Genomic DNA, 14,896 nt, shown 5'->3' with positions numbered 1-14,896 from the left:
AATTTTTTCTAAGCCTCCTCCCAGCTGATCTTTTGATGGTAACAGAAGACAGGCTAGGAGCTATCTACGATTCCTTGATTTTGAATGTGAAACTGTCTCACATCTATAGTTTCTTTGCAGGAAAAGTATGTGATGGTGTCTTTTTCTTTTGCAGTTTTGGGGTATGAACCCTGTGGTTGAGATTCAGGAGCTAAGTTGGCAAGATTGCAGTTTCCATCCGTCCAGAGGTGATTCCGTCTGTTGCTGAAGGTTCATGGAAACAGTCTCTTCTACTTTTATAACTGAGAAATGCAGTTTAATCCGCTCTCTTGTCATGAAGCCGTTAACTTGTACTAAGGATATCATTTGTCACCATTAAAAAAAAAGTTAGCTTCATTATACATCAAAACAGAAGCGAATTTTTTTCTGGCCTTGTAGAAGAGTTTATTAATCCTCCTTCTATGAGTTTGGTGGTAAAGCATGACTTAGTTAATAGTCAAGTGACCGTGACTGAACGTGTACTTCTATTAGAAATACATTCTGAACAATCGTTATAATATGACCGGAAAGTCAGATCTGCTTATGGCACACATTTGGAAAGAGGATCGTTTTTGCACATTAGATTTCTAGATGTCATTAGCAAGAAGGGCAACAGGTAAACTTTCTATTGACTTGATAGCTGTTCTTCCTTATTCACAGTTTTTCCACTGTCTTTGAAGAAGCTAAAAGATCTTAATCCATGAATCAAAAAATCAAACAACTTCCAACTATCTCAGCTTCAACTTAATGATTAAGTGGCTGTGTCTGTCAGAGAATTAAGATGTACAGAAGCTGGGGGCGGGGGGGAGGGAAATAGAATAAAGACCCCATGTGAAATTTCAGCTATAAAAGGGCATTAGTAGTTTAAGTCACAAATTCCACACCCAACTATATTAGTGCTACGAAAGCAGAAGCAATTAGCAGTTGTTTTTTTGTTTTTTTCTGGGGGGTGATGGGTGGTATTTCAGAGGTATGGGAGACTCCCCTCCCTCCATCAATGCAGCTCTGCAGCCAGTCTGCAACTCAGGCCTTAGAGGTACCCAGAGCGCCAAGGAGTTAAGTGGAAATAGTCTGTGTGGCAGAGACAGGGCTTGAACCTAGGTCATCAGGAGTGTCGTAACACCATCAAAATAAATATTTATTAAACCCTCACCACGGTACTGGCTTCTCTGTGTAGCAGATTAAAACTAGTCTAATATCCCCTCACTCTTCAAGGCAGTCAGTCACTGAGCAGGGATTTTCCCATTGATGTCTCTTAGAAAGCAGGAGGAAAGGGGAGATATTCAGGTATCTCCTAAAAAAGATGGATGGAGGTGGTCTCTCCTTCTACCACAGACCTCAAAGGGACTACCTTAACTGGTTTTGGTAGTAAGGGCCATGGTTACAGTAATTAAATGTATGCCTTTTTGGAGTTTTGAAAATTTCTAAGTGTTCAGGCAGCTACTTCATTTTATAGGACTTCAGAGCTTTTGACCCGGTCCCAGCCCAATCCTAGACTCTCCGCTAGCTAGCTCCACAGGACAGCTTACCATACTTCAAAGGAAAGCCCTTCAGAGTTCAGTGGGGTCTTAGCATCCCTAAGTTTAGTAATTTCATATTTGAGAAAGTATATGTAACTTACCAGTCCTATACTCACTGGAAAGAAATATTTTAAGGCAAAGAATATTCTCCACTTATCTTTGGAATGTCTTGGTACAAAATTAACTAGAAAAAACAAAAATGGTCACCACTAAGCCTACTAAATACCAAATAGCAAATCTGAAAGCCCCTCATCCCCCTTATCTGCAAGGCCAGATGCTCCTCTTCCAAAAGGTGATGAGGACTCTCTTCTGCTTAAAAGTCGTACAGTTGGGAGTTCTTGATCATTTTCCTGACATGGACCCCCTCTGGCAGTCTGGTGAAATCTGTAGATCCACTCCTAAGAACTGTTTTCACATTCATGAAATACATAGGATTACAAAGGAAACCAATTATATTGAAATACATTTCTCAAAATACTAAAAACAAGTGGTTCAAGCACCTCTGCCATACAGGTAATGTTCTTTTCTCCTATTCCTTCCTTCCAAAAGAAACTCAGAAAAAAACAAAGGATAAAGAATCAGTTACTACAACCAAAGAGATTCAACATTTATTTTATCATAAAAGTTCAGCAAAGAAAACTATATACAATGATCCATGCATGAAGTCCGGTTACACACAAGACACATTTAAAACCTGGTTAAAACACAGTCTTCACAATAGCAGGGAATGAAATTGATGGGGCCGAGCATCTTCAGTCAGCGACATAATCATGTTTATATTTCGGATGCTGCTTGAATCCAACTCTCTCCCCAGCAATGAGGCACTGGATCACCCACTCTTGTGACACCACGGGCAGCTGTAACGCTTCTGCACACTTCAGCACTGAGGAAGGGCACGAGGGGTCTGTCACCACAACGTCAAATACCCCCAAAGCAACATCTGAAAGAACGAGCAGAAAACAAATGGAAAGAAATACATCACAGCCCTCTGTTATGAGGAAGGACGTGCCCTCTAGCCAGCCCATTCCACTTTGCCCAAACTAGAGACCTGTTCCGTCCATCAAATATCTATTTGAATTAGGACGTTTCAGTAGAAGGATACCATAGTGAGCGTCCCTGAACCCAGAGAATGGTTGTGTCTGGGAAAAGGTTTGGCAAATACATCACTGGAACCAAGCGGAAACTAAGAACAGCCCTGTGCTGGTGTCATGGTGGCTCACCTCACCTCTTCAAGTTGCTTGTCTTCTCTCAGTAGAACACGAGCAAGATCTACCTGTCAGGACAGGAACTTTGACCACAAGGCCCAGTCATTATAAAAGCTAGCCTGCCGTTGGCAAGAGGAACAATGCACTTCTTGGGGAAGCAGGGGCTTCCTAACATCCTTTCAATAGATACCTTTGTTCTGGGCAACTGAGTGGTGCTGCTTCACTGAGGCTGCTCCCCCAGTCCTGAGGATCTCAGACCAGAGTTCCAGGAAATTTTGCTGCTGGTCGGATACTAAAAGGACCTTCAGATTATGGAAAGGATTCTCACGGGGGTGCCTACAAAAAAGGGAACAGAATCAAAGATGGAAAAGAGCAAACGCAGGTCTTAATCTTCTTTGGGGGAAAACAAGAGAATCAATAACCCTACATAGAGAGTTCTCGTATATTTGGATGTTTTGAAAAGCAGGCTTCCTGAAGGAGCACGCTCTTGCACATTCACAATTTCTGCAAATAAAGCCTTCAAAACTCTTCTTTTTAGGCCTTAGTGTGGAGATCCTGGTAGGCTTACCCCCTCCACTGCTCTGATTATCTCAAGTCTAACTGATCCTCTGGTTCAGGGTCACTCCCGAACCTATCCTCCCAGAGGTCAGAAACATTTTTAAATGCTCTAAATTATGCAAATCCTTGTACACATTTCAAAAACCTTTAACTTCAGGACTAATTCTCTTGGATCCCATTGGTGAACCAGTTTAGCTCTACACAATCCTTTCTTGAGTCCCTAGGCCCCTTATCCTATCACTGATTGTAAGCTGCCAAGCCTCAGCCTTGGATCGTTCCTGGCACAAGTGCTGCTGAACAAAGGCAGATGAGACCCTTGCCTCCTTGTATTTTATGGGAAAAAACTGAGGTCATTCACCGTAAGGTACGTCTTCTCCTTCCTCACACTCAGATACCTTCTGTTACTGTATGTCCTTCACTCCTATCCCGCACGAAGAAGTGGGGCTTAACAAGGCTGATCTCTACACTTGTTCAAGAGATCCCATTCCATCCCATTCCCTCCAAAAGACTGCCCCATTTGTCATTCCTATTTTGTAACATTTCTTTTTGCGAATTTTTTATTTTAAATTTAAATACAAAGTGAGAAAAGAAAAGAAAACCTGCCCTGTATACAGTAGACCGTAAAAGGATTCAATATAAAAATACATTTCCATTTCAAGAAAACCTATAAGATAAACACTACACGTTGTTTTCAAAGTTGCCCAGCTTTGCTTCTTTGTTGGTTTTGTCCTTTTTACTTTATTTTGCCCCTCCCTTTCCTCCCACCCTAGAGGAGGCTACAATGAAGTATGGATCTGGGGACATATACATAGATATCTACAAATATATCCATATACACTTAAGCAAAAATATCTAAGACATACTATGCTTACTTCCTCCCATCATCTGTTCTCTGAAGGTAGATAGCATCTTCCTTCATAGATGAAAGTCTCCATGTTTTTCTACAACAACCAGCTCATCATTTCCTACACCACGGAAAAATTCCAACCCAATCACATCCTATTTGAGAGACTGTCTAGGAAACTATTTTCCCACTTTTCTGCATTCCTTCTATTCTTCACTGCATATGTTTTATCTGTGTAAGAAAGTTTTCATTAAAAATAATTGAAATTATCCTTGTTTACAACAATGCTCTCACATTATAATACAGTCTAAGTCTTGATGCTGCTGAATCTTCCTTGACATATTTTTTCCTGGTTTCTTTGAAGTTTCTGACCTTTTGTCCTTAGAAATGACCTTTGTTGTTGTTTCTAACTCGGTAAAATAATTTTTTAGTAATTTAATTGGGAAGACGCTGAATAGATTAGTTAGGTAAAACTGTCATTTAAAAATTTACATTGGCTTTGCCTACCCATGATCAATAAATAAACATTACTTCAATTATTTAGATCTGAGTCAAGTGTTTCAGGGTCATGTTCATACACTTCCTGTGTCTGTTCTGGCAGGAATGTGTCCAGGTGTTTTAAATGGTCCAAGACAATGTTGAATAACATCATCGACACAGTGTCGCTTTTCTATCTTTTACTTTTGATTAAACCTATTTAACTTTAAGCTGTGTCTTCGATCATGATTACCATCCCTGCTCTTTTTTACATACGAACGTCTGCCCCTGTCCTTTATTTTATCTTTGTGTTCATCTCTCATTTTTGTTTCCTGAAAGCAACAAACTCTTTAATTAAAATTTTTAATCTGCTATCCGTTTCCATTCTGTGGGTAAATTTGCCCCATTCACAGTCTAAGCTACAATGATCTGTTGTGCATTTTCCTCCCTATTCTCACCCTATTTATTCTATCCCCCCCCCCAGTCCTCCGCTTTACTTCTCCCTGCTACCTTGCCCTCTTATTCCTTAACCTACCCACCCCTCTGAAGTCCTTCCTTTATCCTCTCCCCTTATCCTCTCCCCTCCTGAATTTAGAAGACTTTTATACATACCTACCTACATGTGTTTCCCTCTCTAATCCACTTCTGAGGAGAGTAAGGTTGCAGCACGCCTCCCCACTAGCTTCTTCTGTACAAGTTTTTCCTTTCATGCCCCATCTGTATTAGATAACCGAGCCCTCGTTTGCTTGGATGTTATGTATTATATTTCCCCTTTTCAGTTCCTTTATTGTCCATTTTCTTCCCCATGCAGGACTGTACTTCACTTTGTTGGATAAATTACCCTTGCTTATTACCCCAGCTCTTTCCCGCTACAGGACACAGCAGCTGTCTGATCTTGAGTCATCCTTATTGTAGGTCCACGATATCTGGGTTGTTTTTTTCTTGTTGCTTCCACGATTTCCTCCTTAACCTGGGAGCTCCGAAGCTTGGCCATGATGCTCCTCTAAGTTTACGTCCTGAGCTCTCTTTCAGGGGATGATCAGTGCAATTCTTCTATTTCAACTTTACCTTCTTGTTCTAGAACTTCAGGACAATTTTTCCTTGATAATTTCTTAGAGTATTGTATAAAGATTCCTTTCTTCAGTGTAGTTTTCAGGGTCTGACTATTCTTATATTTCTCTCCTTGATCTGTTCTCCAGATCAGTTGTTTTTCTGATGAGATATTTCACTTTCTCTTCTATTTTTTCATTCTTTTGATCTTGTCTGATGATTTCGTGGTGTTCTAGAACATCATTAGCTTCCCCTTGCCCAATTCTAATTTTCAAGGAATTATTTTCTTCCTTAAGTTTTTGATTCTCCACTTCCAGTTGGTTGGTTTTCTTTTCCTAATTTTCTTGATTTTTTTTTCTTTTTTCTTTTTTCTAATTTTTCCTTGATCTCTCTTGATTTTTAAAGTCCTTTTTAAGTTCTTCCAAGAACTCTTTTTGGGGCCATTTGACGTTTCTCATGAAAATAGGAGTGGCTTTTTTAGCTCCATTATCTTCTTCTCAATAGTAACCCAGATCTTCTCTATCCCCATTGTAATCATCTGTGGTTGGGTTCTTTCTCCTTTCTTTACTTATTTCATTCATTTATTGATTGTTTTATTTTATTGTTAGCAGCTGTCAGTGCAATCACGTTCTAGTCCCAAGGTACAGGGAATGCTGCCCCAAGCCTCGGATCTTTCCTACTGTTACATGGGACCCACCCTAGAGCTCTTCTCTCCACTCCTAGGCCACACATGATTTTGCTCCCTCTGGTTCCTCGGGTGGCTGCAAACTACAGCTGTCATTTCTGCCCTGGAACTGAAGCCAGGTATTCTGCTGTCCTGCAAGTGCCCACAGCCAACAGGGTCCCTGCCCCTTGCTACTGCAGTCACTAGGTGTGTGCTAGCTCCTCCTCCCTGCAGCCAGTCTGGGACACATCTGGTCAGCACAGCTGTGCTTGGTGTCCCTTGGTAGTGGAAAGTCCTTCAATCTTCTATTCAGCTTTCAGACACCCCCACCTCCCACCTCATCTCCCCAACACTGTTCTGGAGATGAAAGTTTCTGAAGCTGGGGCTGCCTATCAACCTAGCTGCCCCAGGGCTTGTTTGTTCACTCTGTGGGATTGGCTTGGAGGTGTCTGCACTTCATTCAGATAGAAACTCAGGCCCCTGGAGTTTGGGTCTTTCCTGGAATCTTCTCAAACTGTGTTAGGCAACAACTGCTTTACCCCTTTATTTCTGCTGCTCTTAAGCAAGGTCTTTCTTTTGTGGAGAAAATGTGGAGAGCTGAAAGTTTTCTAACCTACATGACTATCTTCCCAGAATCCTCTCTTTATAACTTATTTTTCATATTTCATTGCCTCCTCGTTTCCTTTCTACTGCCTAGAGAAACATAGACAACGTATCTCCTCCATCCTGAAAAAAACAGCACTTGATCCTTCCATCCCTTAAATCATCCTGTATCTCTTCTGCCCTGTAAGACTAAACCTGAAAAAGCCATCTGTAACAAGCGCCTTTCTCTCCTCTCACTCTCTTCTTAACGCCTTGCAACCTGGCTTCCAGCTTCATCAATCTACTGAAATTGCTCTCTCCAAAGTCACCAACGATCTCTTAATTGCCAAAACCAACGGGCTTTCTCAGTCCTCATTCCCTTCGACCAAACCAGAGCCTTTGATACTTTCTTCTCTCCAGGTCTTTTAGACGTTACTGTCTCCTGGTTCTCCTACTTATTAGACAGCTCGGTTTCAGTGTTCATGCCCTCTAATTACAGGTGTCACACAGGGTTGTGTCCTGAGCCCTGTTCCTTTCTCCCTCTATCCTACTTCACTTGGTAATCTCATAGTTCCCATGAATTTAATTCTCTTCTCTGTGTTGATTTTCAAATTTACCTGTCCCAACTTCTCCTGATGTTCAATCTCTCATTTCCAACTTCTTTTCAGACATCTCAAACTAAACACATCTAAAAATCACTCATCTCTCCCCCTAAACATTCTCCCCCACCCCATTTCCCTATTTCTGTCAAATGTAACACCATCCTCTTAGTCCCTCGGGCTCATAATGTAGGAGTTGTTCTGGACTCTTTACTATCTCTCATTCCCATATCCAATCTGTGGCCAAGGCCTGTTGATTTTACCTTTGCAACATCTCTCAAATATGTCCCCTTCTCTCCTCAGACAGGCCACACCCTGGTACAGGCCCACCTGCTTCCGATCTCTTCCTGCTCCTGTCCACCCTCCAGCCACCAAAATCATTTTCTTGAAGTGCAGGTCTGACCATGTCAGCCCTCCACTACTCAATACACTCCAATGGCTCCCTATTGCCTCCAGGATCAAATATAAAATATAAATATAAAATTCTGCTTGTTTTTAAAATCTCATTTTCTACAGAAAGACTTTCCCAACCCCTCTTAATTCTAGTGCCTTCCTTCTTTTAATTATTTCCTGTTTATTCTGTATTCAACTTACTTGTACATAACTATCTGCATCTCTCCCATTAGACTGTAAGGTCCTAGAGGGCTGGGATTGTCTTTTTTATCCCTAGTACTTAGCACAACACCCAGCACGTAATATGCACTTAATAAATGCTTACTGAGTGAGAAGCCTTTCTCACCCAAAGCTTATCACTGCACACAGTACTGCCCTGCCCAGGTTCTCACTTGCACATTTGCTACAATGCTACTGAATTCAAAATGGACTTCAGAATCCTTACCATTCCAGGATCCTCTCTTCCTGAAGACTGTACCCAGCTGGCAGCAAGTAATTTCGATAGTTCTGGAGCTGGTTGGCATGGCAGCTGTCGTGGACCCAGACATGAGACACACAAGGGATCCCACTGGCAAGGCACAAGAAGTACTTGCGGGTCCGACAGTGCTGATCCGCAATCAGAAGACACTGATAGGCCACATTACACTGAGAAGGAAGAAATTCAGCAGATACACTCAGTGATTTTGTTCTAAGATGATCGCTGAAAGGTATTCCCAACAAATTGAGAGGGGAACTGAGACGAAGCCCTCCAGACAGTACCATGTGCCTTAGCCCGTCCAGGTGCCAAAAAAGCTTCTTATTTCCCTTTAATGCAACTCACCAAACCTCCAGAATGCCCTAATGCCCCTGCAGAAATTCGCAAATAATGCCAGTCTACAGGCCAAAAATCAGAAATGTGAAGTGCAAATTTCTTTCCAATTCCAATCCCCATCTTTTCTGTTCCTAGCAACAGTATTCTCCCCATGCTAAGCCTCAACTTTATGCCCTACTTACCCCAGCATCTGATGTACAGCAACTTCATGTAGCTACAAAAGAGGAAATGCTCACCTGGGCTTCATTGAAGTCTTCAAGAATGTAGCCAGCTCCTGCTCGAAGCTGGGACTCTGTATACTGCTTGTTGTAAGGGGGAGCTTCCAAAAATTCTACATCAAGTGAGAAGAACCAGTAAAATCCAGTTATTGCCAGAAACTTCTCATTTGTGATCTCCTATTTTATACTTGGCTTCCTACTACCCATTCTCCCACTCCCCAGCTGTCTCCAAAGCCAGTTCAAGGGTCTCCCCATGGATCAAAAGAGTTCTTGAAAGGTGGAAAAGGCTGCCAGAAGAAAGGGTGGTGGGACAGTTGAGGAATGGAGATAGGACAATAAAGGTGGAAAGAATATCGAGAATCTTCCCAGTCAGGACTGCATCTAGACCATGGCTGCTTACAGGGATTGAAATCCCCCAACTTCCCAGGATAGTCTGTTCCAATGTTTAATAACCCTTACCATCAGGAAGTTCTTCCTTATGTCTAACCTAAATCTCTCCTGCTGCAAACTAGCCCATTTCCTCTAGTTCTGTCCTCTGTGGAGATGAAGAACAACTGATGAGTACTCTCTTTACATAGACCTTCACACATCCCCCTCATTCACACTTTCCCCCCACCCACACTAACACTTAATGTGCCCAAAACGCTGGAGGCAGAGGCCGGGCAGGGGGAGCAGTACAGGAGTGCTGGAGGACAAAAAGGGAGACATCCCAATGTAATTTATGGATTATCCGGAAAAACTGTCTCAATTTTTGTTGAAAAATTTTTCTAGAATGTATTATTAGCCAACGCCTTAGTAGAGGATAATAAAAGAAAACCTGTTATTTGATAAATCAGATATTATATTTAGATGAAATCTGAATATTAATGATTACCATATAATCTTAAAGTTGCTGTAGAAGGTGGCAGTCACTGATACCAGGTTCTATCCTGAAAGCTTTAGGGGTGTTGTTTTTAAACAAATCCTCAATCAATTTTTTTTCTTTTGGGTCACTTACTCCTCTCCAATGTAAATGGAATATAGAAATTACAAATGAGAGAGAAAATTCTGGTTAAGGCTTCTAGCCGACTGGATTCAGATTAATTTGTTTTAATGTTAAAAAAAAAAAAAAAACCAAAACCCAATCCAGTGCATGGTTTTCTATTTCAACCCTCCACCCTCCCCATCAAAAATTTCCAGAAATAATCACCTTACTCTATAATATTAGCTCATATTTATATATAATGCCTTTAAGTTTATAAAGTACCTTCCCCACAGCAACTATTGTGAGGTGCACAGTGAAATGTTAGCTTCGTCTTAGAGAAGAAAGGAAGGCACAAATGTTAAGCTACTTGCCTAAGGTCACACAACTAATAAACAGGAGAGCTAAGAACTGAACCTGGGAGATATCCTCCAGTCCACTATTCTAGGTCAAATATAAAACAGCACTCCAGGAGAAAATCAGAGCTGCAGGTCCCTGCTTCCGGTACCACCTCACACACTCAATGAACTCCTGAGCCAGTCATTTACATCTAATGCCTCAACCTATTGATGTTTTCCACCAAGTTTCTGTTTGCTCTTCCTCTAATTATTCCTCTTTTGTGCAGACTTTAGCTACTCTATATCTCTCTTAAAATAAATACCAAAACTGGACATCTACAAAGGTCTGACCCGACACCACAAGAATACAATGCAGCGTCATTATGTTGACTTAATAGTCCGTGATGATGAGTCACATTCACCTTCTAGTACATTAGTAATTTCATTTCAATTGTTTTTTGTTATAGGATTGCTAGTTTTGTGCCTATTTAGGTTTTAACCTCCAACCGTATTGTCTTATATATTCTCTAATTTATCCCAGTTACTACGGATTCAACGTCTGTATTTGGAGATACAATTTTCCCTACCTGATGGGACAGAACCAAAAACTGAATGGATTCTTAACAGTCCTAGAACCAACCACTTTAACCCGTCATCCCATATAAATCCCCAGGATGACCTCATGCTCCTTCCCTTCTCAGAGTCCAGTTACTTGGGAATCAATGCTGTTACATGATTATAGTGCATGAAAATGAGGACGATGAAATGGGGATTTTTATCATCAAAATTCTTAAGGGTGAGAAGCAGAAGGCTGGGAGAAAGAGAAGCAAGAAAGGAGAAAGAATATGAATGAGAACAAGATCTGGCAACATTAGGAAGGTAAAGAAAAATGAGGCCCCAAATATCAATGTCCCCTTTTCAGAACACAAATTACCTATACAATCAAATCCAAATATATAATCAGCTTAGAAGCCAGTTAACAAGCTATATATTTTTGGATTCCAATGAGTTCAAGAGGAAGCCTTTCTATTACACCTCAATTCTCTTTAGTGGGAAAAGCTCATCCACTTCCTGTCCCTTCCATGCCCCTATTCATTCTCCAAGTTATAAAACACACCACCAGTAACAAAAAATGAAGCACAATTGCTTCTCTTTTCTGCTAAAGTGATTCCCTGTAGCCTTCCAAGATGTCTCCTGCAAATCCTGCCCTCCTTTACATTTTTCCCATTTCTCTGAATACTTGGCACTTATCAGAAAATCCAAATTTTGGCTAACATTCAACTAATATTAACATTGTACAGGGAGGTTTGGCTAATGTTAAAAATTCAGCAAAAATAAATAGCTTGTTCATTAACTGGGGTTAGAGACACAACCCTGAAGAGCTACTATGGCTGCTGATCACTAATGGTGATACTACCGCCAAATACAGTTTGCTCTTCCAAGACTTAATGTCAGCCAGAAATCCGTAGCTAGTGTTCAAATATCACATTAGAGAAAAGTCTGAGCCTTAGCCATAATGGGTAGATTGATGTGTTTTTGTCAGCCATTCTTATTTAAATTCATACTTTCCTTTTTTCCCTCTTAAGAGTCTTAAGACTCAAGACTTTCTGAAGGCAGAGAACAAGTCTTTCTCATAACTCCCCATGATGTTATTAACATAATTGTACGTTTAGTTTGCAGTCAAATGGATGAAAAATGTCTAGAAATTGCTTGTTGACAGTCCTTGACAGAAGACCTGCTATCGCCACATACCCCCCCTTCCAAAGTCCCCTGAAAGCCAGTTGCCTTTCTCCCCCTCCCACCAGTTCTGCTACAGCCTTTTCCTTAAAACTTGGATAGGAAAGACGTTGGCTACTTAGAGGAGGCGTGTTTGCTTTCCTCCGTCCTTAGTTCAGGGTCGATTTCCACTTGTTTTAGAGCTTCTCTACGTGACAAAGGGCACCAAGCACAGGCTTACTAAACAAGTGGAGCAACTAGAATAAATATGAGGGAAATGGGAAGCTATGTCAGAAACCCACAAATTTCCATGGGAAATGAGGACAGTGGTCTCACCCTCCTCTTCCTCACTGCTCCCAGTAGGACCATCTGGCAATTTAGATCGGTTGGCTAGCTTATCGTTGGCTGTGGCCATGGTGAGGAGAAAAGCATAGCCCAGAAACAAAGTCTTGTTGTGGGGTAACGGTCCCCTCTGGTCTTCCAAAGCTAATGGCTCTCCAGCATTGTCTCCACCTTCGCATGGACTCACAAATTCTCCTACTCCCACGGTACCTGGTTAAGAACAAAAACACCATTATTACAGAGAACTCTCACGTTGTACCAGAGCCAAGGAACCTAAGAATATAGCATTCTACACACAGTAGGCACATATAAATGTTCGTTAAATTAAATGAATCCTACCTGCCTGAGTACAAAGTAGTATACAACATTCCACTCTATTTTGTTTACTTCTGAGATGACAACTATGTTACATGAGGAAAAAACAAAAACAACTATGTAGAGTAAACATAAATGAAAATTTTATTTTTTTAACTTAAATAAAAATCATAATAAAATCAATGACACGGTGATATGCATAAAATGAAAAATCTTTCAATACACAAAAATAATTAGAATTTTTACACATCCAAACCAAACGTTTACGGGACTAGCTAGGAGAGGACTCATGGTCATTAGAACTCCCCCCTGGTCAGTGTCTGTTCTGTTACTGTTTCCAGTACCTGGGAAGGAGGTGAACCTGTTAGCTAAGGGTTTATGACACATCCAGATTTGTTTGATCCTCTTTGTTCAATTTTCCAGGAATAAAAGAAAATGGGTATTTGTGTCAGGAAAATTGACTGTAAGGCTCATATAAAGACGAAGATGACAGGTAACGTTTTCCCCAGATAAAAGAACGAGCTAGAAAGAAGCTTGCATCTAGGGACATTTTGACACCCAGATGATGAAGATACAACCAACAAGTCTGAACACAAAAACAGCTGCCCTTTTAATAAAACTTAACACTGCAATTTAATCAAACTACTTTCCTACATCCCAGCACCAAAGGAATAAGAATTCATTAAAGTTGAAGAGACTGGAGAAGCCACTGGAACATGGAACACAGGTTAGTAAAAGTCATGCAAAGTGCCACAATGAAGCAGTGCTGGACAGTCGCTGGACATCGTGAGACAATGAGTTCCCAGGTTCTGAGGGCAAATGAGACACCAAGAAGCACATGTACCATGGATAAGTGACAACCACAAACTTCACCTGCCTCTAAATTTTGCCCCCATCAGCCCTGATTCTTTTCCCAGGCCCCCCCCCCCCCAACTACCCCCATCACAAAAATTATCATTTAAATGTTTCAGATATTATTGCCATTCCCTCTTTACCTTACTCTGCCAAGAATATTGTGGTGAGGGGGTAGAAAGGAGTGATTAACTCCTCAATGAGCTGGAGTGCCCTAAAACAGGAGGCTATATGAAAGCATCTTACGCCCTGCCTAGCTGAATACGTACACAGCTCATTACCAGGAGAACAAAAGGCCACATAATTAACACTACTTTGTTTTTCACAATACTTTATTATCTTTTGCCAAGAAGACTACCATTTGCATGTCATGAAGGTATCTGAAGAAAGAGCATTTACATTGTGGCAGACTTGCTGCCTCGCTTGGCAGGGGATCGATCTTCCTCAGGGCATATCAGTTTCCTCTTCCCAGAGAGAGGCCCCATAGAGACTCGGGGACTTTCGAGAGCTTTACGAGGAGGAGTGGCAGTGGCACTGCTGCTGGAGGTAGTGGGGGTGCCTGGGGAGTTGAGGTTACTTCGTCGTTTTCGCTTACGCTCCACCAAATTATCTATAACCAAGTAAGACAGAAAGTAATTAGTTCTCACAATATAAGGCCCCGAATCCTTCCCTCACACTTCCCACTGCACTATAAAACATATTCTAAGACCATTCCGTATTTTGTTTCACACTTCTATGGCTGAAGATTTGTTTTACTTCTTGCTGAGCTGAGGAGGGTTGACTGAAGATTTGCTTTATCTCTGCTGGGCTGAGGCAAGAAGCCTAAGGATTTACTACAAGGTGGGGCAGGCATCCTTCAGTGGCCAGACTTTCCATGTGCTTCAGTGCAGCCCAAGAGAAATACAGAAAAACTCCACCTGGCCTCAGCACATGCCAGATACCACCACTAGGATTCTATCTCATCAACAGGTAAGCTACCAGTACCTGAGGCCCCAGTACACAAAGCTAGTGACCAGGCCTCTGGCCCCTAGCACAAGAAGCTTGGGACAGTGTGGCCTGTACTCTAGCAGGAAAGCTCAACTTTAAAAACTACTAAACAGGCTCCAAAAATGATCAAGAAGCAAAAACAAACACTGATAACAGAAAGTGACAACGGTGACAGGGAAGATCAAAACACAAACTCAGAGGAAAGCAAAATTGTCAATAAACCTACATCCAGAAAACCTCAAAGGGGGCATTCCCTTTGGTCTCAATTGGTCTCAAGCCCAAAATACCTTCTTGGGAGAGTTTAAGAAGGATTTAAAAAGTCAAATAAAAGAGGTAGAAGAAAAAACTGGGAAAAGAAATTAGAAGTATTCAAGAGAGAGTCAACAGTTTGAAAAAGGACAAAAATTGACCGAAGAAAACAATTTCTTAGAAAGTAGAACTGGCCA

The 14,896-nt window shown here is 41.3% G+C and overlaps 2 protein-coding genes across 12 annotated transcripts in view; one reads left to right on the top strand and one right to left on the bottom strand.

Moving 5' to 3' along the window:
• Positions 1-1,170, top strand: part of LOC140513830 (gamma-tubulin complex component 4-like) — a 29,013-nt gene extending 27,843 nt beyond the window's left edge. The window contains exon 19 of the mRNA XM_072623837.1: positions 155-1,170. Within this exon, the coding sequence (XP_072479938.1) occupies positions 155-167 (13 nt within the window). The 3' untranslated portion in view covers positions 168-1,170. The remainder of the gene's footprint in view (positions 1-154) is intronic.
• A 950-nt stretch (positions 1,171-2,120) lies between these two features.
• Positions 2,121-14,896, bottom strand: part of LOC140513764 (TP53-binding protein 1-like) — a 131,189-nt gene continuing 118,413 nt past the window's right edge. For 6 of the 11 annotated variants that reach the window (XM_072623692.1, XM_072623693.1, XM_072623695.1 and 3 more), the window contains 5 exons: positions 12,291-12,506; positions 8,958-9,052; positions 8,356-8,555; positions 2,934-3,079; positions 2,121-2,478 (listed from right to left, as the gene is read on the bottom strand). In XM_072623692.1, coding sequence (XP_072479793.1) covers positions 2,291-2,478; positions 2,934-3,079; positions 8,356-8,555; positions 8,958-9,052; positions 12,291-12,506 — 845 coding nt within the window. In that variant the 3' untranslated portion in view covers positions 2,121-2,290. Of the gene's footprint in view, positions 2,479-2,758; positions 3,080-8,355; positions 8,556-8,957; positions 9,053-9,398; positions 9,475-12,290; positions 12,507-13,862; positions 14,074-14,896 lie in introns of those variants that run through there. The other 5 variants (XR_011970305.1, XR_011970304.1, XR_011970306.1 and 2 more) reach the window with 5 other exon arrangements.

Source organism: Notamacropus eugenii, chromosome 7, assembly GCF_028372415.1.
Source record: "Notamacropus eugenii isolate mMacEug1 chromosome 7, mMacEug1.pri_v2, whole genome shotgun sequence".
Taxonomy (NCBI): Eukaryota; Metazoa; Chordata; class Mammalia; order Diprotodontia; family Macropodidae; genus Notamacropus; species Notamacropus eugenii.
Note: the sequence above shows the minus strand (reverse complement) of the source record. Positions and strands in the feature narration are given on the sequence as shown.